Source organism: Pleurodeles waltl, chromosome 7 (assembly GCF_031143425.1).
Source record: "Pleurodeles waltl isolate 20211129_DDA chromosome 7, aPleWal1.hap1.20221129, whole genome shotgun sequence".
NCBI classification, from domain to species: domain Eukaryota; kingdom Metazoa; phylum Chordata; class Amphibia; order Caudata; family Salamandridae; genus Pleurodeles; species Pleurodeles waltl.
Genome location: NC_090446.1, coordinates 1359059196 through 1359082363, shown reverse-complemented (window position 1 = coordinate 1359082363; position 23168 = coordinate 1359059196). Strand labels below are relative to the sequence as shown.

The window sequence follows — 23168 nt, the reverse complement described above, 5'->3', positions numbered from 1 at the left end:
CTCTGCAGTCAGCATTTCTACTTGGCATGCATGTTTTTCCCTTTTTCACTGAAAACACTCCTGGGTCCAAGGAAGTCCTTAAGTAATAATTCCCTGCTTATTTTACAAAACAACTAATACCACAATTATGTAATTTCTAAGCTCTATGAATAATAGGAGTTACTATTATTGAATTTAGTAGTAATATTTGATTCACCTCAGAATGATGACTGGCTGAGATAGCCTTGTTTGAATTTGAACCCAGAACCTACTGGTTACTCCAACAACAAGCAAATAATTTGTTGAGTCATCTTGTCAGCTTTGTTTTGAGTAAGAGCTTCTTTCCACAATTGTTCCTAAACCTATGACTTGCTGCAATATATTCATACGGCTACCAGACCCACCTAAGCAGCTAACCTTCTTTTTGCCTTGCCCTATAGTTTTCCAGTATGAAGCCCACCGCCTCCTCGCCTCTCACAGTGCCTCTCCTCTCTATTCTGTAACCTCGCCCCTTTTTTTAGGGTTGAGCATGCGCAGGCGCTCTGGCCCCTGTTGTAATATCTCTGTGGGCTTTTAACCACGCCCATCAGTTTGGATGGTTCGTAGGCGTGCATTTTAAAATTCACTTGATTGCATTAGTGAAAGGCATGCATACGTCATGCCTTTTCTGCTGTTTAGCCTTCTACAGAACTGGTAAACTACTGAAAACATACAAGGCTCTGTATTTTCCGAATGGCTTCTGCACTATTTCATTTTTTTTTCTAGGCAGCGTGATCTCGCTAGGCAGTAGTCAAGTGCTTTGCATGACATCGACCCTGTTACATGGATAATTCTACTTTTGCTGGTTACATGGATAATTCTACTTTTGCTGGTTACGTGGATAATTGCACTTTTGCCTATACATTTCACTGCGAGCAAACTTCTGTTTCCTTTTCTGTGTCTCCTTCATGGTCATGACTTCTTCAGTGAGTGGTACTCTAGATTCCTGTAGGGGTAAGAACTTCTCCTGTAGGGGCAAGGTGTTCTCCATGAAGGGGCAGGATTGCAGGGGTAGCACTAGAAGAGGACGCATGAGTAGGAGGGACACCCGAAGATGCTAGCAGGTCTTCTCCTGGGGATACAGGCCCTTCACCGAGGGATCGAATGCTTGGATCCATGGGGCCAAAGTGCAATAGATTCAGAAGGTGGGCAGCCATGGTGCCGCCAATCTCGTGAACGGGAGTGAGGACTGGGTGGTCTCCTTCTAGGTCAGGTTGTTGGAATTTGTATACTTTGGTCTATATGAAAAGTCCTAATCTCAAGGTTCTCGTGGAAGGTTGATTAACAACTTGAGAACCGCCTGTTACATCTGAAACTGGAACTTAATATATTTGGGACCAGAGATGTATTTTAACAACTTTTGTGTTAGAACGAGGAGCTTACCTAGGGGGTTGTCAAAATGGGTGACAACATTTGAATCTGAGAGGGCAGGACCACTGCAGAAGTTGGTGCTGGCTCTGTCCCCGGTGACCCAGGGAGTTCGGAGTGGAGAAACCTGGATCTTGCCCTAATAAGAGTAGCAATGGTGCAGTGGCAACATCACTGCTCATGCATATGCCCCTCCCACCCCACCGCTCTCTGGAAACAGCCTCTGCCCAGTAGCTCAAGTGTGAAAGGGGAGCTCATAGACCTGTGGTCTTTGGGAACGTTGTGATGGTTCAGGAGAAGGATAAAACGGTAGAACTGTTTTCCACTCTGTTCAAGTGCCTCACTGGGGGTTTGGCTTCTGCTGCAGTGACCTCTGCAGCACATGCGCAGGTCACCTCAGTTTCCCCACTTCATATATTGCCCCCAGAACGTGCCCTTGATCTTCAGATTACCTAGTTTCAGCAGTGGCCGCCGCAAATCTCAAGGGGAGGGGCAGAGCGGGGGGAGTGGATGGAGTTTGAAGGTGAACAATTAAAAAAAATGGAAAATAAAAAACTTACCCTACTACAATCTCCTGCCGCCTCTCACCTCTTCCCTCCATGTGGTGTCCCAGCAGCACAGGCTCCCCAGCAATCCTGGCGCTGCTTTCATGCTAAACATACCATTAAAGCAGCGTTAGGATTGGTCTGAGCAGCAGTCACTGACGTTCAGGCACAGCCCTGAGGTCTGTGCAGTTTCTCCAGCAGCCTGGTTGGAGAAACCTAACTGCACATGTGTGTTTGGCTGGCCTGAGTCCAGCCAAACACACATGTGCACTTAGGTGCACTCTCTCATCATCCCTCCTCCCACCTCCTGTTGCCCTGCCCCGCCCCTCCCTGTATTTCTGGCTGAGCCAGCAGATGAAAAATAAAATGAGAGTGCAACTATCGTTTTATTTTTCCTCTCCTGGCTCTTGGCAAGAGTGCCGACGCTCCTGGGACTCGCCTAGCAAAGGAGCCACCCCTGCCTAGTTTTACTAAAATTTTAGATTTTAAAGGACATTAGTGGTCTAGAAGCACTACCAAAGACCCCGCTAACTTGCATTCAAATGTTTTTGTAATGACATAGTCAGTTTGTATTCGTTTTGCTTTGGGGATATTTTGTCTTCTTGCACAGCTTGATTAAAGACTCTTTCTGTTGCTAATTGCGGTGTGGTGGAGTGGGAAGCCTGTGCGTCTCAGCTTTAGTAAAGAGCGTCCCTGGGTGTCCTGCTTTCCGTGGATGGAAAAAACGTGCGATAACAGCCAGTTGCTATTTCTCACATCTTTGCAGCGCTGCATCATTAATCACCGCTCGAGTCCAGAGGTTGAGGGTAGGCGGGGGGAGGGTGGGGACCAACAGGGTAGAGTGAAGATATCCCGGGAGCCCCGAAGCCCACACTTGACGCGATTGTTTAATGATAAAACTAAAGGAAGGGTTCATTTTAGCAAATGAAGAGAGGAACGTCGTCCCCTGTAGTCCCTGCCCACCTCGACCTTGGAATATTTCTCCACGATCAGCTTTATTCTGATGTCTGGAGTCGGCATCCTACAGGAAGAGGCAAGAACTGTGCGGCAGAGGAGGGCAGGATAGAGGGAGGGAGGAAAGAAACAACGGCGAGGAGCCAGGGAAGTGCGTGGGAGAGACTGAATAAAGGAAGAGCGACAGATTGTGAGAAAATGGACTCCGAGAAGGTGAGGCCTGAGAGAGAGGAGGATGATGGAGAAGGCGGTGGCAGACAAGGGAACTGGAAGGGGACAGTGAGTTATTGAGAGCAGAGAAGTGTGCGAGAGAGGGCAAGAAGCGGGTGTAAGGGGGAAGAATCTGTCCAGAAGTGATAGGAGTAGGCGTGGGAGAAGAGGGTTTGCGTGGGAGAGGGAGGTGTGTGAGAGACAAAGGAGGATGACAGAAGCGAAGACGAGGCAGGCAAGGTGAGTGGGTGCAAAGAAGAGAGAAGAGTAAAGTCCTGAAGGGAAGAGTTCGGAAGGGAGAACAGAAGATTAAAGGTCAGAGGAGAGAAATACGGGTGAGAGTTACGGAATTCAGAAGGGCCAGAAAGACACTCTATCTCTTCATATTGGACCTCCTCTGTCATCAGTAGGAAAACTCCTATCTCAGGAACCAAACTGTGAAAAGATGTCCGACTCCCCCCACGTTTTAAAAACTCGAGAGGGTGCAGAACTCTGACTTTTTGGAGATCAGGAAGGTTTCGAAGACTACCCTTGGAAACCGGCAACAGCTGCAAGCTGAGTTTCCAATTTCCATTCACATTCCTGGGAAACTTCTGTGGATATACATAGAAAAGCACTTCCACAAGTACCAGTCTATGTAGTGTGTAGGAGGGTATGACAGAATGCCTTACCTCCAATGCAAATCATTTTTCTCAGTTTTTTCATCAATCCACTGGGAAAATAGGTTTCCCGTTTAAGAATCCCCTTCTCTTACACCCCACCAATTTTGTGCTTGTTACCTCATACCATTTGCACGGAGGTAATGGATCAGAAGGAAGTTTGTGAGACCAACAAAATTGTAAGTTTGTAGGTGAGTGTGCACTTACGCTGGGATGTCCTGTCCTTAGGAACAGCTTTACTCATAACAAATCCTTTTATGGGTGTGAAACCAACTTTTGTGATTCGCAAACGTTTTTTTACACTTATAAAAAGGGCTCTTTTCGAATGAAAGCTAAACTGGCATGTGCAAATAGGTTAGTGAGTCGAGACCGCTATTTGTGTGTGCATTTTGGTTATGCTATTAGATCTAATGAGTGATCATGCCTTCCAGATGGACCATGCAATGCTGGTTTGTACCCTAGTTAGTAGTACAGATCTGGGTTATTTACCTTTGATTACTGTTGCTTCTTCTCTTCCATGATTTTGTTCTTACTGGAATTATGTTTCTATATCATGATTATTCACTGCAACCAGGGATATCGGATGCCTAGCACAGCTTCATGTGAGGCAGGCTATGGATAACATGTCAAGGTGTCACAAAGAGCTGTTTCCCCTGTGATCTCTGCCTTGCATGCAGTTCTTGCTGCTGCCAGGCAGACAGATTGAATCCGTGTCCAGATGTTGGATTATGGTAGAGGGTGCACATCCCCAGTTTGTGCCACTGTGCCCCCTCTCAGCACGCTCGAGAAAAGTAGGGCAGCGCGTAACCAAGTGCAAGTGCTGCGAATTGTGGATAGCACAGGCCCTCTGTGTCCTTTTCTAAGAGCATTAGAGAGGAGTGCACTAGCTGCTTGCATCTGTTCGGTGGCGCACTGATGACATGTTCCCCTGGGGTCCTCTGCCCACGAGCCTCAGTCTAGGGCCTGAGTGAAGTCATTCATTCATTTTCATAGAGCCAGTGCCCATTCAAATCAGGGAACACCCAATCTTGAGAGATGGTTACTACAGAGAGGCCACACAAATACGTGGACCCATAGTGTAATACAAAGGTCCTTTCGCATGGAAATGGCCATGAGCAGCTAGTATATTTCTGGATACATTTCTATAATCTGGTCACAGGTATTCTTTCCACAAGAACTGGCTACAACTTCTGTGCTCTTGATGAAGTTACCCTGACAAGCATCATTTGGGCTCCAATCTGGGAATCTCTGACACTCATATTCTTTCAATGACTCTTGGTTTCCTTTAGAATGATATCCAGGTTTGTTGCTCAGAAACCTTCCTCGAGTCGTTATTGTGCTGCTAGATAGTTCTCCTGCATCAGCATCTTTGTTAGATGAATAACCATCTGTTCATTATCCCCAGTCGCTTTTTTAGAGCATACTGTGAATACACACCAGCTTGTAAACATTTAGGCTGCATTGTGGTAAGGTGTTCTGAGAGGTTGAGGAATTTTAAAGGTATTGTGTCCTTTTTATGAGAATAATTTCTAACTTTGAACTTATTTTTGCAGTTTTACATACAGCAAACTCTGCCCTGGGCCCTGAAGCGCTTTACATGACATGCACCAGTTACATCACACAAGGTCAGATTACTGTATAGTGTTGTTAGATAAAGGTAATCCGGTGTGAGGACTTACCCATACTGGAAAACTAATGTAAGTGAGTAAGGTTGTTAAGGTTTCTTACTCTACAGTGTCAATGATCAATTACTATTTTGTTGATAATGGGCAATGTTAGCGGACTGTGACTGACAGGCGCTGACTGATTATGGAAACTGAACTTCAAAATATTTTTTATAGGATTAAGAAAAGTTTAAGAAAGTTAGTCTAGGGGAATGCAGGATAACATCAAGATGACCAGAAGGATTTGTTTCTGTAATTATCTCTTGGAGTCAACCAGGCAACCTACAGAGTTGGGACACAAACCCCAAAGGATAGACAGAGAGACAGACAAAACATTTGCATGCGCGTTTGGAGACTCACCACAGCTGCTGCTGTCTCCAGCCCCAAAGATCCCCAACTCAAGATGAGAACGAAGAACGACATCACCGTCATTCTAGAAAAACGAGAACGAAGGTTAAAGATGTAGGAATCAGCAAGTTGTATCCAATGGTAGACATCACTCTATCACCTGGAGATTAAAGAGTGCAGAGCTCTGCCGCACGTCCGGGTGACTTCAAAGTAGCGAATCCTCCGCTGCTCAAAGAAAGCCCCTTCATGGCATTCCTGAATGTTCTAGAGGGAATTATCATGAGATAGTTGCCTGCCTCCCAAGTTATGCACGCTGAACCGAAGGCACAGGCATGTAATGAGTGTGAATGGCAGCTATCGAAATGAAAATGCATTCAAGAATGTTCATTAAAGCATTTAGAACACGCACGGTGGGAACAACATTGGTTTAGAGAAGTCTCTAGGGATCTGTTTAGCTTTTCCCTCATATACTTCCAAAACAATATTGGTTGATTGAAATAGTTGAGTGATATCTAGGGTGAGCAGGTGTCCTGGATTTGCCGGGACAGTCCAGGTTTTTCACCAGCTGTCCCGACAGATTCTGGGTTAAGTAGCTCATGTTCCGGTTTTTTGAGAGGTTCGACTGAAAAAGGTGAGAGGTGCCTTATTATGTTTTCCGAACTAAGGAGAGGTAGCATCTGTTAAAAGAAAGAAAATTAATTAACAGACATAATACTGGCTTAAAAAAATTACATTTTATTTATGTTCTTGGTAGCTCTGCTGACGAACGCCGTCATTCTGTGCGCTCAGTTGAAGTAAAATTGTAGTCCTTCTCCTATTTTTGTTAAATGTTCCTGTTTTTGGCTTTAAAATTCTGGTCACCCTAGTGATATCATCAAGAGTACTTTGAGAAGAGCTAAGAAGCAAAAGCCCAAAACAGTTTGCGAATAACATTCTTACTGGTTGGTGTAAATGATTGCATTAAATGTTCAAAGTTCTCGAATAAGGGTCTTTATAACCAGATACTATTGGCAGAGTTGTTTGGGGATCCCCATTCTGGAATAGTAAATGTGGCCACAATTCAGGGATAAACCAGATTGGTATAGGTGTTTGGTGTCTAAGTATGGAAAAACAGATCTTTAACATGCTAGGACTGAGGATCACGGTAAGAGACATACAATGATTTAAAAACTGGAATTTTGGGGAGCGCTGCGGGTCAGCCTTGACGTGCACTGGCAAAGCACTGTGTGAGCCCCGGTACAGGAACAGTAAAGGGGTCTACAGATGAGGACTGAACTGCGCTGCATGAGATGCGTTAGGCTGCTAACACTGGGATTATGAAGAGCTCACTGAATAGCTGGGTGTGCGGGAGGTCAGATGGGAGGTACATGTGTAAAGCTCTGTATGGACTAGGACACTGCGAAGAGACTTACACATCCATTAACATTTTGTGGGTGAGCAGAGATTCCAATTGGCTTTGTGTGAGGTGTGTAATGTAGGCCCCTGCAGCCAATGAGGCATGTGGGGACCGAACCCTTCAGGCTAACGAATATCTTTGAGATCCAGGATTCTCAGTGGTCCTCTTCGCATTCAGAAGGAGGGGGTCACATCATTTTACGTTATGCCACTGCTTTGTGCATATTTACAAAAAAGTGGTGCGACGCAATGCAGCAAAAAAAACTACGCTGCGTTGCATCTCCTGGGGAGAGCAGAACTGACCCATCTCTTCATAGAGTGTTGCAGCTCTGCTCTTCCCAAGCACTGGCAGACGTGTGGAAGCCTCGCGCCGATGAAGACACCCAAGAGCTATAGTGTAAGGGTGCTTGTGCTATGATTAAACTATCCTTGGAGGCTGTTTCCTTTTTGGTGTGTGCTGCAGAATGCAGCGCACGCGCAAAGAGGAACTAACGAGGAGGAATAGAGATTCTCAGACAAGTGTCTTTTTGATGAAAATCCATAACTCTTTGTAAATATGGGTTTCCATCAACATCTATGGGTGGATGCACGGGGATACTCATGCACCACCTATTGAACGCTTCCCTGCAGTAGAGTAATGCAAGGCAGCATTACTTTTTTGTTTTACAAAGCAAACACATACAGACACTTGCATTGCGCTCTAAATACCAAAATGGATTTTGTGTCAGGTCTTGAATCTTAAAAGTGGTGCAAACCAGATGCGGAATGTGTATAAACCTTGGCCCTGATATATGAGGGTAGCGGAAAAGAGCATCTCAACAGCTTCTGTTTTAAATAACTCTGCATCTAATGCTGAAACTGTGTGAAATGGTACCGCATAGTGGGAAGAACCTGATTTCAGATCTGAGTTTATTGACACTTACGCACTCCATACAGCAACCTGATGTTATATTTTTTCCCCAAGAGTCAGCAAGCTATCTTTGTACATGAAAACATGGAGACAGAGAGGACGCCGCGCACCACCAGCACGGTGACGGGCAGCTTCGTGCGTGTCCCGCCCCCTGTCTGGCTTTCACAAAGGCCGCTGTGCGAATAATAAACACCAGGTGGCGCACTTACACAATAACCAGCCACTTGATCTGCTTGGCGAGTCCCAGCAACGTGAAGAGGCAGATAATGAGATCGAGGAGGAGGAGGAGAATGTAGGCCAGCCACCTGCAGGGACAGAGGAAGAGAGGGAGTCAGTTAGTGAATTTAAGAGGGAAACTTTGAGGCAAGGAACCGCCTCGCACACTGACGCTACACAGCGGCTCAAGGAGCCAAGAGGCTTGTTTAGTGGTGAGCGGGAAAACCACATATAAAACCGATGTGTAACATGTAAAAGACCTCCAAAAGTGCAGGGGCCTCAAAGTTTTTCCTAAGAGCCAACCATGTTGAATACAAAGGCTGCTACGTCTCTGTGCGACCTAATGCCTCTTTCTTCCACCAGCCGACAGTTCTAACTCTTTATTTCATTTTTGCAGGGTCTTTTCTTCCTAGTTTTTTTCAGCTACAACCATTGCCACCTATAAACACTGTTAGAGCCCCACCATTCAATAATCGTTTGCGCAGGGTCGATGCCAACCCGATAGTACTGGTGAGAGGGGCCTATTAAGGGGCACGGGAGATGCGCTGTAGTGATAAATGCATCGACATGAACTTGCCAGGAGCGGCGTGGAATACGTTTACAAGACCCTTATATGGTTCCACACAATTACAAACACATTTGATGATCAATGGAACTCGTGCCTGTAATAGCACAAGTTATTATCTTCTTATCGCCCATCTCTTGGTAGTTCTCAGAGAACTCTCTAGCAGGCGTTTGCTGCTGGAGCACACTGTGCAATGACCTTTGAAATCTATGGCCATATTTATAGTTTGGAGGAGAGGACTCCTTCAAAATGTGGTAGATATCCCATCTGCGGTATTACAGATGCCATAGGCAATAATGCTCTTGTATTCCGGCAGATGGATAGCAGCCACATTTGTGATGGAGTATACTACCCCCCGCCCCCAAACTCTAAATAAGGCCATATGTTTCCTCAAGGTATTCTGCAAATTACAGGGTTGAGAAGAAAATATGACACCAAGTGCTGCTGCAAACAACATAACTGGCTGAGCCCTTTCTGACACAGGTACTAGAAAGTTAATAATTGGCGAAGGACATGTGATGTGGGACCACATCACTGCTAGGGTAAAATCACACCCCAGAATTCTTATTCTCAGACAAGAGCTGCTGCATATGAGATTAATACTACAGAAGACCTCTGAAAAGAGCTGCTGCACATGAGATTGATACTAAAGAAGATCTCAATAAGGACCTGTCGTACCTGAGGGAGTAACTGCAGAAGACTTCTGACAAGAGCTGCTGCACATGACATAGATACTGTAGAAGATCTCTGAAAAGAGCTGCTGCACATGAGATTGATGCTGTAGAAGATCTCTGAAAAGAGCTGCTGCACATGAGATTGATACTGCAGAATATCTCTAAGAGGTTCTGCCACCCATGAGGTAGCTACTGCATAAGTTGACTGAGAGATGCTGCTCCACATGAGTTAGAAAGCACAGAAGATGCCTGAGAGGAGCTGCTGAACATGACGCAGTTACTGGAGAAGGTCTCTGAGAGAAACTCCTCCACATGAGGTTAATACTGCAGAAAACCTCTGAAAGGAGCTGCTGCAAATGACATAAATACTGCAGAAGATTGCCGAGAAGCACTGCTGCACACAATATTGTTACTGCAGAAGGTCTCTGAAAGGAACTGCTGTGCATGACATCAATACTGCAGAAGATCGCTGAGAAGTACTACTGCACAAGATATTGTTACTGCAGAAGGTCTCTGAGAGGAAGTGCTGTACATGACATCGATACTGCAGAAGATCGCTGAGAAGCACAGCTGCACAAGATATTGTTACTGCAGAAGGTCTCTGAAAGGAACTGCTGTACATGACATTGATACTGCAGAAGATCGCTGAGAAGTACTACTGCACAAGATATTGTTACTGCAGAAGGTCTCTGAGAGGAAGTGCTGTACATGACATTGATGCTGCAGAATATCAGGAAGAAGCACTGCTGCACAAGATATTGTTACTGCAGAAGGTCTCTGAAAGGAACTGCTGCAAATGACATTGATACTGCAGAATATCGCTGAGAAGCACTGCTGCACAGGATATTGTTACTGCAGAAGGTGTCTGAGAGGAAGTGCTCTACATGACATTGATACTGCAGAAGATCGGGAAGAAGCACTGCTGCATAGGATATTGTTACTGCAGAAGGTCTCTGAAAGGAACTGCTGTACATGACATTGACACTACAGAAGATCGCTGAGAAGCACTGCTGCACAGGATATTGTTACTGCAGAAGGTCTCTGAAAGGAACTGATGCACACGACATTGATCCTACAAAAAATCTCTCTGAGGAGCTGCTGCATGAGTTTGATATTGCAGACGGTTGCTGATAGGAGCTGCTGCACAAGAGCCTGATACCTCAGAAGATCTCTCAGAGGAACTGCTGCACATGCGATTTATGCTACAGGATAGTTCTCAGAGGAGTTCCTGTAGATAAGATTGATACCACAGAAGGTCACTGGTAGAAGCTGATGGACAAGAGTCTGATACCTCAGAAGATCTCTCAGAGCTGGTGCACATGAGATTTATGCTACAGACTATCTCTCAGATGAGTTCCTGTAGATAAGATTGATACCACAGAAGGTCGCTGGTAGGAGTTGCTGCACACAAGTCTGATACCTAAGAAGATCTCTCAGAGGAGCTACCGCACATTAGATTTATGCTACAGGATATCTCTCAGAGGAGTTCCTGTAGATAAGATTGATACCACAGAAGGTCGCTGGTAGGAGCTGCTGCACATGAGCTTGATACTACAGAAGATCTCTCAAAGGTGCTACTGCGCATGTCTGTGTTACTGCAGAACATCTCTTGGAGGAGCTGCACCACATAAGATTATTACTGCAGGAGATATCTAAGGAGCTGCTGCACATGAGATAGATACCACAGAAAATCTTTGAAGATTTGCTGCACATTAGATTGATACCATAGAATAGCTCTCAGAAGAGCTGCTCTACAAGAGATTGATACTACAGAAAATCTCTCAGATGAGATTGATACCACAGAACGTTACTGATAGGAGCTGCTACACATGAGTTTGATACCTCAGAAGGTTTCTAAGAGAAGCTGCTGCACACGAGATTGATACTACAGAATATCTCTCAGAGGAGCTGAGCTACATGAGTCTGATGTTACAGAATGTCTCTCAGAGCTCCTGTAGAGGAGAATGATACCACAGAAGGTCGTCGATAAGAACTACTGCTTATGATATTGATGCTATAGAATATCTCTCAGATGTGCTACTGCACAGGACATTGTTAAGGCAGAACATCTCTCAGAGGAGGTGCTGCACAAGAGATTCTTACAGCAGAAAATCTCTAAGAGGATTTGCTACACAGTAGACTATTAGTGCAGACAATGTTTTAGAGTAATTTCTCTACATGGGATTGATAATGAGGTTATCTCTGAGGGGTGCTGCTGCAGAAGAGATTGTTACTGTAAAAAGCCCTTAAGTGGAGCTGCTCCACAAGATATTGTTACTGCAGAAGATCTCCAGGGGGAGATTATTACTCAGCCACCACAACTTTCTCCAAGAGAGAAGCAATGAGAAGATAAGGACCTTTTCATTTTTTATACAGAAGGCACTGTGAATAAATCCTTTTCAATGGCTGGCATCCAAGCTTCCAGCTTCCCAGTATTGTCTTGTCTGCATGCATTGTTCAAAGCACCGCGCCAAAGTAGGAATGTGCCAGGCTGCACGTGAGTCAGGGTGACATCACTGTTGGGCTCATAAACAGCCCACAGTGTAGCTGGCAGGATTGCATGGCACTGGGAGTTTAGCAGATGAAATGCCTGGAAGCAATACTCAAGCTTAAATATCTATGCTGTGTGAAATGACAATCTGTGGTTACAAGACTCACTAACAGATGCTGTTATCAAAGCCTTCTATAAACAGCATTCCTTTTGGAAGAGTTTCTGGGCATCAATTTCAGCATGCTCGATCTCTTGAGGTCTTCCTAATGGTATGTTCATCTGATGATGAGATCTTACTGCAATGCCACATGTCCACCCACCAGAGTCTTTTTTATGGTTATACTTGCCTGGTAAGACCTCACTATGTGATTTTTTTTTACTACGGCACATCATGACTTTCCCCCCTTAATATAAAGTTGGTGGAAATAGTGCTAAGTGGGTGCAATGCCAGCCTTTCAGACAGCTTTAGTTCTCTCGTCAGACTACTGTTTTTCCCAAAAAGTCATACATAGTATACATGCTTAGAGGGACTGCTCGTCGGCAGGCTGCATTCATTGATCGGTTAAATTGTCATTCAAAGTTTGCTTCTGCCCCCCACAGCGTACGCCACTGGGACACTGAATGAGTCAACTTTCCCCACTGGATCCTTGTACTTTGAGTGACAGCACAAAGCTTATGCACATTGTTCACAGTCACTTAAAATAGTTTCTTTATCTACAGTGGCAAAGCTGGTTCAAAGTCTGCTTTTTTAATTTATTTTTTATAGAGTTATATTACCTTTAAATAATGACTATTCATTTTCCCTGTACTTCGGATGCCCAGTTAGTTAGTGATTTGTTTCTGATATCTTTTTAAAAGTTGCTATTATAGATAGTTCAACTGACCTTGCAACACTCTAGCCTCCTGTAATTTCAGTGTGTAGTGGGAACATGAAGATTTCTTGTGACATTCACAAAAATGCTAACATGCATGGCAGAACTGAAAAGCATCTTATTAAAAAAAAATCACTAGTAAAACACCTACATCCGTGAACGCTTTTTAATTTAAAACTTTTATCATATGATGGCAACATTTAAGTGGCGGCATGTTTTCCTTTAATTTTTATTTTAGTGGCATATGCTTGCTAAAAGAATCTAAAAACAATTAGCTATTGCACCAGCAAGACAAGGTTAGACTATTAGTGTTGCCAGTGCATGTTTTTCTGTGGTATTAAGAAAACACTTCTAGTATAATCGGCATTCAAACAGTAATAGTACGCAGTGTGCATTATTACCATTTCACCTCTTAGTAATTGCAAAGATGTCTCGGGCAACATTTAGGCATTGGAGAAAAGGTGTTGCTGTAAGTGGTGAAAGCACATGTTTCATGGGATTTTGTGACCCGACTTCCAAATACGGCAGAAATGGCTGTTGGTAATTATATAGCCTGGTTTGTTATATTTACAGTCTCTGATCATGTACTGACTCTTTGTATGAACAACAATGATAATGAACCTTTTCTCAATACACTAAAGTATACAAAAAATGATGGATGGAAATCTTGTAATAATCTCAGCCACTGGTAATTATTCAGGCCGCATCCCAATGCATCATAATTTGGAACCAAGTTCTAGCTGGCTGAACAGGTGAAACTGGTTCGAGGTTGCTCATGTTCCAGTTGAGGGAGGACATGCCTTGGCAGTTTGGACTGGATTGTTCCCATAAGGAGCAGGGTCAAAACTGATGTGCATATGGCTGGGTCCAAACTGAAGTGGCATGGTGGGCAAAAAACAATGGATTGGGATGTGGCCTCGAGCGATAACCCATGGCTGAGATTAATTCAAGCATTCCAGCTATCGCCTTGTTGCTTTTGAGATCTTTTCTGAATTTCATCATATAAGTTCACTTACATTAATCACCCAGACTGAAGTGTCCCCTCAAAAACAGCAGTCCACAACCTTTCCAGTGTGTATGTGTGAACAGAAGTAATTCTTGTGAAAAGGACAGGCTTCTAATAGGATCTTTCTGCGTTCACTGATCTCTGTGGAAGCATTTCATACACTAGACCATTCTCTCAGTGTCTGGCTTTGCTTTCGCAATAGAAGGAATATGTGAAAAGAGAACATTCTGTGGACATCTTTATGAACGCTTCCTAATGTAACAGTCCAATGTGTCCATTCACCATGGTGTACATTGCTTTAATCAAGTATTATCTTTGAGAGAAAATTAGAAACATGTAAGCAGTAAACTTCTGTCAGTGACCAATTGCTGGCCATCAACACTCACCTGTAGTCTTCAATGAGATTGACCTGTTCTGCCACCATGGTTGGGCTCAGCTTGACGTCCTTCCAGAAGGACATGCCACTGAGATGTTGGGTTACCGACTCCACCTGCCGCCGAGTGTTTCGCATGATGACCACAAACTCAGTCCGTTTGGAGAAGATCTCTTCTAGTTGGGCAAGGTCGCTCCTCAGAGCTGAGCTGAGCATCTCCAGTGTGTCTGAGATCTGAGGGGACAAGAGGATATCAGGCAGAGGAACAGGAAGAGGTTGTTCTTCATGTAACCATGGGAACCATCTCATGAGTAAAGTCAAACGTCTTTTCTTCAGGGAGATGTGAATAACAGGTCAGGAGACTGTAAAACATACACCCAGAAAATGTTAGGCACCTGCAGAAGTCTGGGCTTTGCAATTACAGTGGGAACAGGGACAAGTAGGTTTAAACAGGAACGAGACAAGGTTTAACTTTTTAGGAAACTGGGTAACAGCACATAAGGACAAAGAATCAGAAAAAGAACACAGATAACAGGATTAACACGTAGTAGGGTAAAATCACATGAGAACAGTGATCAGCAAAAGAAGAGATGCAACTGAGTAACATCACACGAGGACAGTGAATAACAGAAGGAAGAAAAGTAGGGTGAGATCACACAAGCATAGTGAATCAGGCAAAAAAGACAAGTAGCTGAGTAACATCAAACAAGAACAGGAAATGAGAGAAACCGGACAGGTGCCCATGCAACATCACATGAGGGCAGTCATCAGAGAAAGAAGAGTGAGATCTGAGTAACATCACATGTGGACAATGAATCACTGAAAGAAGACAGGTAACTGTGTAACTCCACACGAGGACTGTGAATTCAATAAAGAATGCTTGTGTTTTGCTAGCTTCATCCAATGAGGGTAAAGCAGAGGAAGAATACTGAGCAGGATCACACAGTAAAAGGTAACTGTGTGACATCACAGAACTGGAGGATGGTGATTCAAGGAGACTGGTTAACAGCACATGGGGATAGAGAACCAGTGAATGAATATGTTCTCTGTGTAAGCAGCAGATGTCACACAAAGAATACAAAAATTATGAGGTGTTCTTTGACTAAATGATCCAGACCACAAAAAGTGCCACCCTGGTGGACGGCATTGATTCTAGTACAAACAGAAGCACAAAAATCTTCATTATTGTGAAGGATATCACCTCACCAGTGGCTGCCTCCAACTCAGTTAACCCGTCTCAGGACCTCTGCAACAATCTCTCTCAATTCTTCAGTAACAAAATCACCACTATTTACAGAAACTCTGACCTGCAAACAGACCTGACAGATATCGCCAAATGTCTCCCAATCTTATTCAAAGAACCAGTTCTAACCACGTGGCCAGCCATCACTCCATAAGAAACCGCCACCACCATTAAGTCCATCCGCTAAGGGACCCCTGTCCCCACTGTGCCTACTCCAGACTTCTGCAACCCATCAGTGCCATGGTAACACTCTTTCTGAATGCCTGCATCTTTTCAGCGACCCTCCCAGGTGCTTGCAAACAAGCCTTCCGTGGGCCCTTCAATGCGCGCCAACTACAGACCGATCTCCCTGCTACCATTCCCAGCCAAGATCATAAAGAAAATGATATTCAGATGCCTCAGCAAATACCTCAATGACCACCAACTCTTCAACACCAGTCAGTCTAGTTTCAGATTCAACCATAGCACGAAAACTGCCCTCATCACCTCCATGGATGACATCTGCTTTGAAGGATTGGAAGGGATGTGACATTTGAGAAGGGTCCGTTTGTATGGGGCCACTCAAGAAATTAAACTCCCCATATAAGTGACATGTTTCTTTATAAACAACCCCTGTAAGTTCTTGGTAAGCTGACAATAGGCCTTTTCCTCCAGAAAGATGCTCTGTGTGGTGTGTTCGACCTAAAAATGATTTAATATTAGCATGGATCCATGTATGGCAATTCACCAAAAGGCCACAGGAATTGGGAATGACATCACACACTCTTTAACTCTTCAATGACATCACAAGGTAGCTGCCTTGCCAAGCCTTTTGTGCTTCAGTGTTCTCTTATTTTTTGCTAATGTGCAATGGGAAAAGCAAGAAGTGTAACCATTTTGCTACCCTCTAGCTGACCATGAGATTGGGGTAGCAAGCGCATTGTCAGTAGGACTAAAGGGCAAGCCAGGAGGAGCATCTGCTACCCCTCTCAAGTACCCACTGATGCCCAATTATATTGATCCAAATTTGGGGTTGGATGGCATATAGAGTAGTTTACATAACTGATTCATACATACCACTATCCAGAGCTGTGAGAATAGCTGCCAATTTCAAATAAGTAAAGGTGCCCCCATGTTTTCAGTGAGAGGCTCTGCATCCAAACTGATTTAGACTAATCAACAAAGGGGGTCATTTAAAGGATTCATTCTGCAAGATAAGGAAGGAGTCAGAGGGGTTACTGACAGGTATATTTTGGAAAAAAGCAGCACTTGCATAAATGGTTTGTGTTCATAATGGTGCTAGTACATATAGACTTGCTTTATGAGCAGCAGACAGCCTTTCGCTTACAAAAGGTATTCGTGCAAGGATGATGCTTCCATAATGTGAGGTGAGGCATTACCTTAGAGCGCTCCCTAGTGGTGAAGCTGAATTACTGCATAAGGCCTAAACAACTGCACCTTATCATCTGGGAAGTGCTGCAGGAGGCAACATTCTGATTTACTCGAACAGAGCCCTGTTGCCTCCTGGTTAGCTACACGTTACATAAGTACCATATACATACATATATACATAGCTGGAATGCTGAAATACCTTGCACTATCTGGTGGCACTGCCAGAAGCTCTCTGCGCCTTCTTATGGTATGACAAAGGTGTTATGCTGATGCCAGCACCAGTTGCTATCACAAGGGGTGAAGGCCCCTTGTAATAGCAACTGGGAGGAATGAGCAGATTACATGGCCACTGACAGCACTCACTGGGGAATTAAACCGAGGCTCATATATAAACATTCTCAGACACATATGTCTGACTCACATCCAATACAATGTTGCTGCTTCCATGCACACACCACACACAAACATAAACAGAGGCCAAAACAGTACAAACTGGTTCTTACCATAAAATCGTGAACGAGTTCCCAAACAATATAACATTACTGATGGCCACAAACACATTCATGAGCACCCCGTGCAATGCAACCTCACAGTCACAAGTACAACACTGGCATTTCCCCCCAAACACCTGTCTGACTACTCTGAACAGTAAATAGAGCGTTTCTACACACACAAATACTTCACGCCGCTCAGATTATGGCACTAGTGGGTGCCTATTTTTTATAAAAAAATAAGTTCAGGCCCCCAAGGCTTTTCTTAGAAGATCACCACCTGTGCTGCTGAGTGTTGGGATTGCCGGATTCTAAGGCTGCATGGTTTGGATTTCACTTCTTGCTACTTCCTTCCACACCCTACACTTCAAGTCTCTTTAGATCACTCACTCAGGGACTTTTTCAGTTCTGAATTCTCCCTTTGTTGTTGTTTTCCTATCTTTCGCTGCCACATTCTTTCTCCCTTTTCAGCCTTTCTCTGTCTTGTTCTGGGTCAAAGTCTTGAGATCAGAAATAAGTCACTGTCCCCACAAATGAGGGCTGGAGCCCAACAAGTGCAACTTCTCCCACACAGCACAGCACAAACACATCCATGGCCACCCACACAGTGCAGCACAAACACATCCATGGCCACCCACACAGTGCAGCACAGACACATCCATGGCCACCCACACAGTGCAGCAGTGCAACCACTAACAAGCAGAAGCATGACTCCTCCTAGAAGGTACAGAACAGACACTTCCCAAAAACGAACGCACAACTCCCTTAAACAAAAAACAACGCACTTCCAACATTCACATGCATGGCCCCTCTACACAATCCGGCAGTGTGAGGCTCCAGGAGTACATTTAGGGTGTCTTCACAGCCTCGCGTGGTCCGATGGCTCATTGGACTGATGCATCCACTGAATGAATTTGGTCTTAAGTTTGAATCAAGGAAGGCAGGCTCGACTTTGGAGACCAAAACTTTGCAGCCTCAGCCATCCAGGCTGACAAAATGAGTACCAGTGAGCTGGGTAACAGCTAACATCTTTTATATAGCGCCGAGAGACCTTGGTGGGACCGTGTGCTTCACAAATGTGTTTTACTTAGTGGCAGTATCGTTAGTACAGTACTTCTCGGTTGTGTGTCGGAACAACGCAGGTCTTTAGCACGCCTGCCTTAAGAACGCGGCCGAAACCACAAATGCATCTCTGCAACGCATTCTTTTACCACGTAAGTCATTACAACGACTTGCCTTGGGGAAAGCGCTGGACTTTGGAATAGTATAGTTTACTATTCCAACTTCAGTCAGCGCCACAGTACGGAAAGTGTTGGATTTAAAGTCCAACATCAGTCCAACAACACTTTCCCTAAGGCAAGTCGTTGTAATGACTTGAGTGGTAAAGGAATGCGTTATAAAGACGCATTCGTGGTTCAGGCCGCGTTGTAAAGGCACAACGTGACTCGAGCCGTGTTGTTAAGGCTGTTTCCCGTACTTCTCAGCTACAGGGCACTGCCAGATACCAACACTGCAAAGATGCCACCCTACAGAATGCAGTAGTGAGATTCCTCACAACAAACAGTAGCAGAACAGAAACCTACTGCTGTGAATACAGATGGCCTTAAATCAACAAAATAGTGACATATCTTACAATAAGACACAGGACTACATTAAAAAACACAGAACAGCAGCCTACCAGAAATTCATACACACCGTTGTGAAATAATATGACACCAAGCTACCACACAAACATACGGGGCCCCCATAAGAACTATAGGCCTACTATTCCCAATCCCAAAAAAACCAACAACAACAAAGACCAGCAGCCCTACCAGGAACATGAGAAAGCTATGGTACCTCATCTGTTTGCTACTAATTCAGGATTCCCTCAAACATAACAACGGTATGTGCACCATCGAACAGCAGCATACTTCCCACAACAAAACCCCAACACACAGGGGTCTTTCCAAAGAAAAGAGCAGTGCTCTGCTACACTCACCTTGAACAAGCAAGGCTGCCCTTCAAGCAGTCAAAAGGATGCAATCCCTGAAAAGAATTCGTGTTTCTCAACATCCTGTTGTTCTAAAACACCCCAAAACACTTCTGAACTTCTCCTATCTGTGCTTGGCCGGAGGGCCCTCTACACACAAACTTTACCAAAGTCAACTGATTTAGCTTTGCAAGCTGGTGGGAACCCTTTTTAATGCTTCATTGCAAGAACACGTCACAAATTATAAGAAGAATTATAAAAACATGATGCTACTTAAATGTGGCAGCCTTACTCTTCCTGTAATAAATTGAAATAAATAAAAATGACCACTACATATAGATTTAGTGGAACAGTATGGGTGTTGCCAGGGGCTGTTGTACTTAGAACAGGTATAGGAAACTCATTTTAGTTTTATTGCACTTCTTAGGAACGTATGAGTCGTACTGGCAAAAAGAAAAGGTACCAGTGTCTCTGAATTACGGTCATCCGACGATAGTTTAAATTACAAAGATGAGTAAAAAGGGATAAAGTTCGAAACGGAAATGACAAGGGAAGAATAAAGTATTGGCCCACCAGCCCTGGCACCGACGACCACCTTCTTCAGGCGGATATGCAGGTGTGATGCGGAAAAAATACCGCCACTCACAGTACAAGGGTGTTTATATGTGGGTTTGCATCATGATGTGGTGGAACGAAGCAACATGTGAATGACAGCAGAAAAGACCAATGGATTAAGAGGGCTGGCACAACATCACTCTGTGTGCGGGTATTTTCATGTGTGCTTTTTTCAGACCGCTTGAGACAGGCAAAAACAGCAAATGTGTCTCTAGGTGAGACCTAAAAATCGAAATGCAACACACTGAATGACTCCACAGCTCTCCCCCTTCTGCCTGCGTCTTCACACAGAATTTCTAAATGAAAATGATTAAACAGCAGTGCCGGGAACGACCTGGCTGGAATCCCATGCATACAGAATTGTTTTAGCTATGCATTTCATTCATGTGTTATTCAGTGGAACTATGGGCGAATAGCTATCTGAGGTCACCAGCCCGCTGTGTAGGCCTGCGTGCTATTCAGAGACCCAGTGCCTCCTACGCGCCTGGATAACAAGATTAAACTGCTCGATGTCAGGTTCGGTCACTTGTACAAGATTTATGGTCTCTCTGAGCTGGCAGGACAAGGCAGAGCTCCCACTGCCGGGCTGCAGCGGTGTCTGGGACACGGCCAGGACAGTGTAACTCCAACGGCGCTTTAACAGACCCAAAGAGGCGCTCTTTCAGGGCCTTTCCTCAGGGCAAGTCAGTGCCAGTGCGCCACCAGCAGGGGGGTCCAGAAGGCCCACATAGGGCCCAAGTAACCTCAAAAGTGTCTCTCTTGCTAGTGCGTGGGGCATATGTCACCCCTGAAATGGAACACTTCTTGAAATAAATAAATCAGGGAAGTTTCAAAAATATATTTCGGGACATGGGTTTCACTCTCAAAACTATATGGGTTAAATTACCCTCTCCTATATTTTGTAAGAATATTGCAAGTCACTGAGGAATTCCATGACCTCATAGAGGAATGAGGCCGAAGGGCGAGTTCCTTTATAAGGTTATCCTTTATAAGGTTAATGAATTCTGAGGTTTATTTTTATTTTTACTTATAGGGTATTTTACAAAGCACAAACATTCACCACATTGTAGGTATATTGGCACTATAATACAGTATTGATTACACAGTGGTTACCAGACTTATGGGTTATGATGCTTTTAACAACCAGGTCCCCAGTTTCTCAAAGCATGCCTGCCTCAGGTCTTAATCTTATATTTGGGGGACAGCAAAGGTCTGTGGTGATACTAGGTGGTTATCAAAATAGTAATAGTAACTAAAGATCATTGTGTCAAAAGTAAATCATAAAATATAAAGGGCCTGATTACAAGTTGCTCGTAATATTCCAACCACTGTGTATACTCCTGCTGATGTATAAGTCGTAATTATGAGTTTGAAGGTATTTAATGCAGCCTATAATTATCGGATGTGTTAAATGACTTTGCCTTTGTTAAATTTCTTGCGGTCAAACCTACCGAAATTTAACAGGGAGAAAATATACAGTATGTACTGAAGTATGCAGATTTTTGTGGGTTAAACACCAAAACCTGCATGTTATTCCCCACGAACTCGTAATATGTGCTATTTATCTCACCCGATAAATAACGTACCACATGGGTGATAGTGCCTTAGCTTGTAATCAGGCCCATAGGTATGCTGTGGGTTGTTTTGATGCAAGCATACTCCTCCAGTGGAGACATAGCCTCGTGCGCATTTCCTACCTAGCAGCAGTACCTGTCTGTGACTGAATACCTATGGACAGTATCCTTCAGCATTTTAAGAACATTAGAACATTTTCTCTCTTGGCAGGGTGATATCTTTATTTCCAGTTTCTAAGCACCGAGCAGGAGATAGGCCCATTCGTCTGCTGCTCTTTTTCAATATTTTACATCACAGAAATGATTTGGTGGGTTTCTGATTTTTTGTCGCAATAGTTGTATTAGTTTTGTCCAGTAGAACCATCACAATCTAATGGACAGGACAAGGAAGTCCCCAATGCAAGACATCCAAACACATATGCGGGAGGTGCTGGAAGGACACCAGGCTAAGAATATTCAATGGCACAATGAAAGAAGGGGATGCTATAACCCTAATTGCATCCGCATATCATTTCTATGCCAAAAACGTAATGGAAGTACCTAAGGATAACCTGTTTTTAATTAGCAAATACCACACTTCTGTGGCTTTTAAATATTACAAATGACAGAAGTTACTATCACCCAGTTTAAAGGTCCTCACTCAATTTACCAACATCAGCAGGATAGAAGGCTGAGTCATCCTTTCCAAGATGTGACCTGCAGATGCATGTTTCAGCAGGTTTTCCAACTCACTAAGATAATCTACAACAGTATCATGCCCTAGCCTGACAAAGGAATTGACCCACCTCGTGTGCATGAAGGAGATTGTCTAGAACCAAAAAGGCTGACCTCAAAATGTAAGGTAGTACAGAAACAGTATAAGTTGTGCTTTAATGAAGTGTATAAGAGGGGCAGGTCTGCTGTACAATACAAAACTGAACTAGCAGATAAAGGAAGACCAAAGCCAAAGAAAGTTAGGATGTACAAACAAAAATGCTCTAGGAGCCATATCATAGACTATGCGCATCTCTGCAAAAAATGGTTTGTGCATCTCCGTATGCGCCGGTGAAGTCACAATACCGTGGTTTATGCACCTAATCACCCATCTGTGTACATGCCCACTGTGATTATCATGGATGTTTATATTACATTTTCACCAGTTGCTACATATTTAATGAAGTTGTATCAAACCTATTGCAAAAATATATTTTGTTCTTGTGTTACATAATGTAAATTAGGAACAACTTCATAAGAGGTGCACTAACTGCTGAAAAATATAATGTGCACGCCTGCTGGTGATTAATGCTTAATTCACAGAAATGCGGTTGCACCTGTGCAAATGGAGGTTTCTAAATCATTTTTTTTCAGATGAATGCGTTGGTTAAGAAATAGCCTTAGATATGTGTAATGGGCTTGATGTTCTCTTGCCTAGAAATGTGCATGTTTTTCTCTATTCATAAGCCTTTGATGGTCTGTGGAAAAACAAAGATTTTTCACTTTGCTACATTTATTTGAAAATCGTGACTTTATGACAATTTACAATGCATATATCCTTAGTTTACTCTTAAAAATGGTTCTGTACCATACATAAAGGAAGAAAAGGTTTGTGTTCTTCTCCAACACAACAACATCTGGTACGAAAGAGACTGGTACAA

At 43.9% G+C, this 23168-nt stretch overlaps 1 protein-coding gene across 3 annotated transcripts in view; it reads right to left on the bottom strand.

Annotated features, from left to right (window-relative positions):
* TTYH1 (tweety family member 1) overlaps positions 1 to 23168 on the bottom strand; it is a 207987-nt gene that overhangs the window by 52490 nt on the left and 132329 nt on the right. For all 3 annotated transcript variants that reach the window (XM_069200796.1, XM_069200797.1, XM_069200798.1), the window contains exons 4-6: positions 14282 to 14502; positions 8281 to 8376; positions 5779 to 5851 (exon numbers count right to left, since the gene is read on the bottom strand). In XM_069200796.1, coding sequence (XP_069056897.1) covers positions 5779 to 5851; positions 8281 to 8376; positions 14282 to 14502 — 390 coding nt within the window. The remainder of the gene's footprint in view (positions 1 to 5778; positions 5852 to 8280; positions 8377 to 14281; positions 14503 to 23168) is intronic.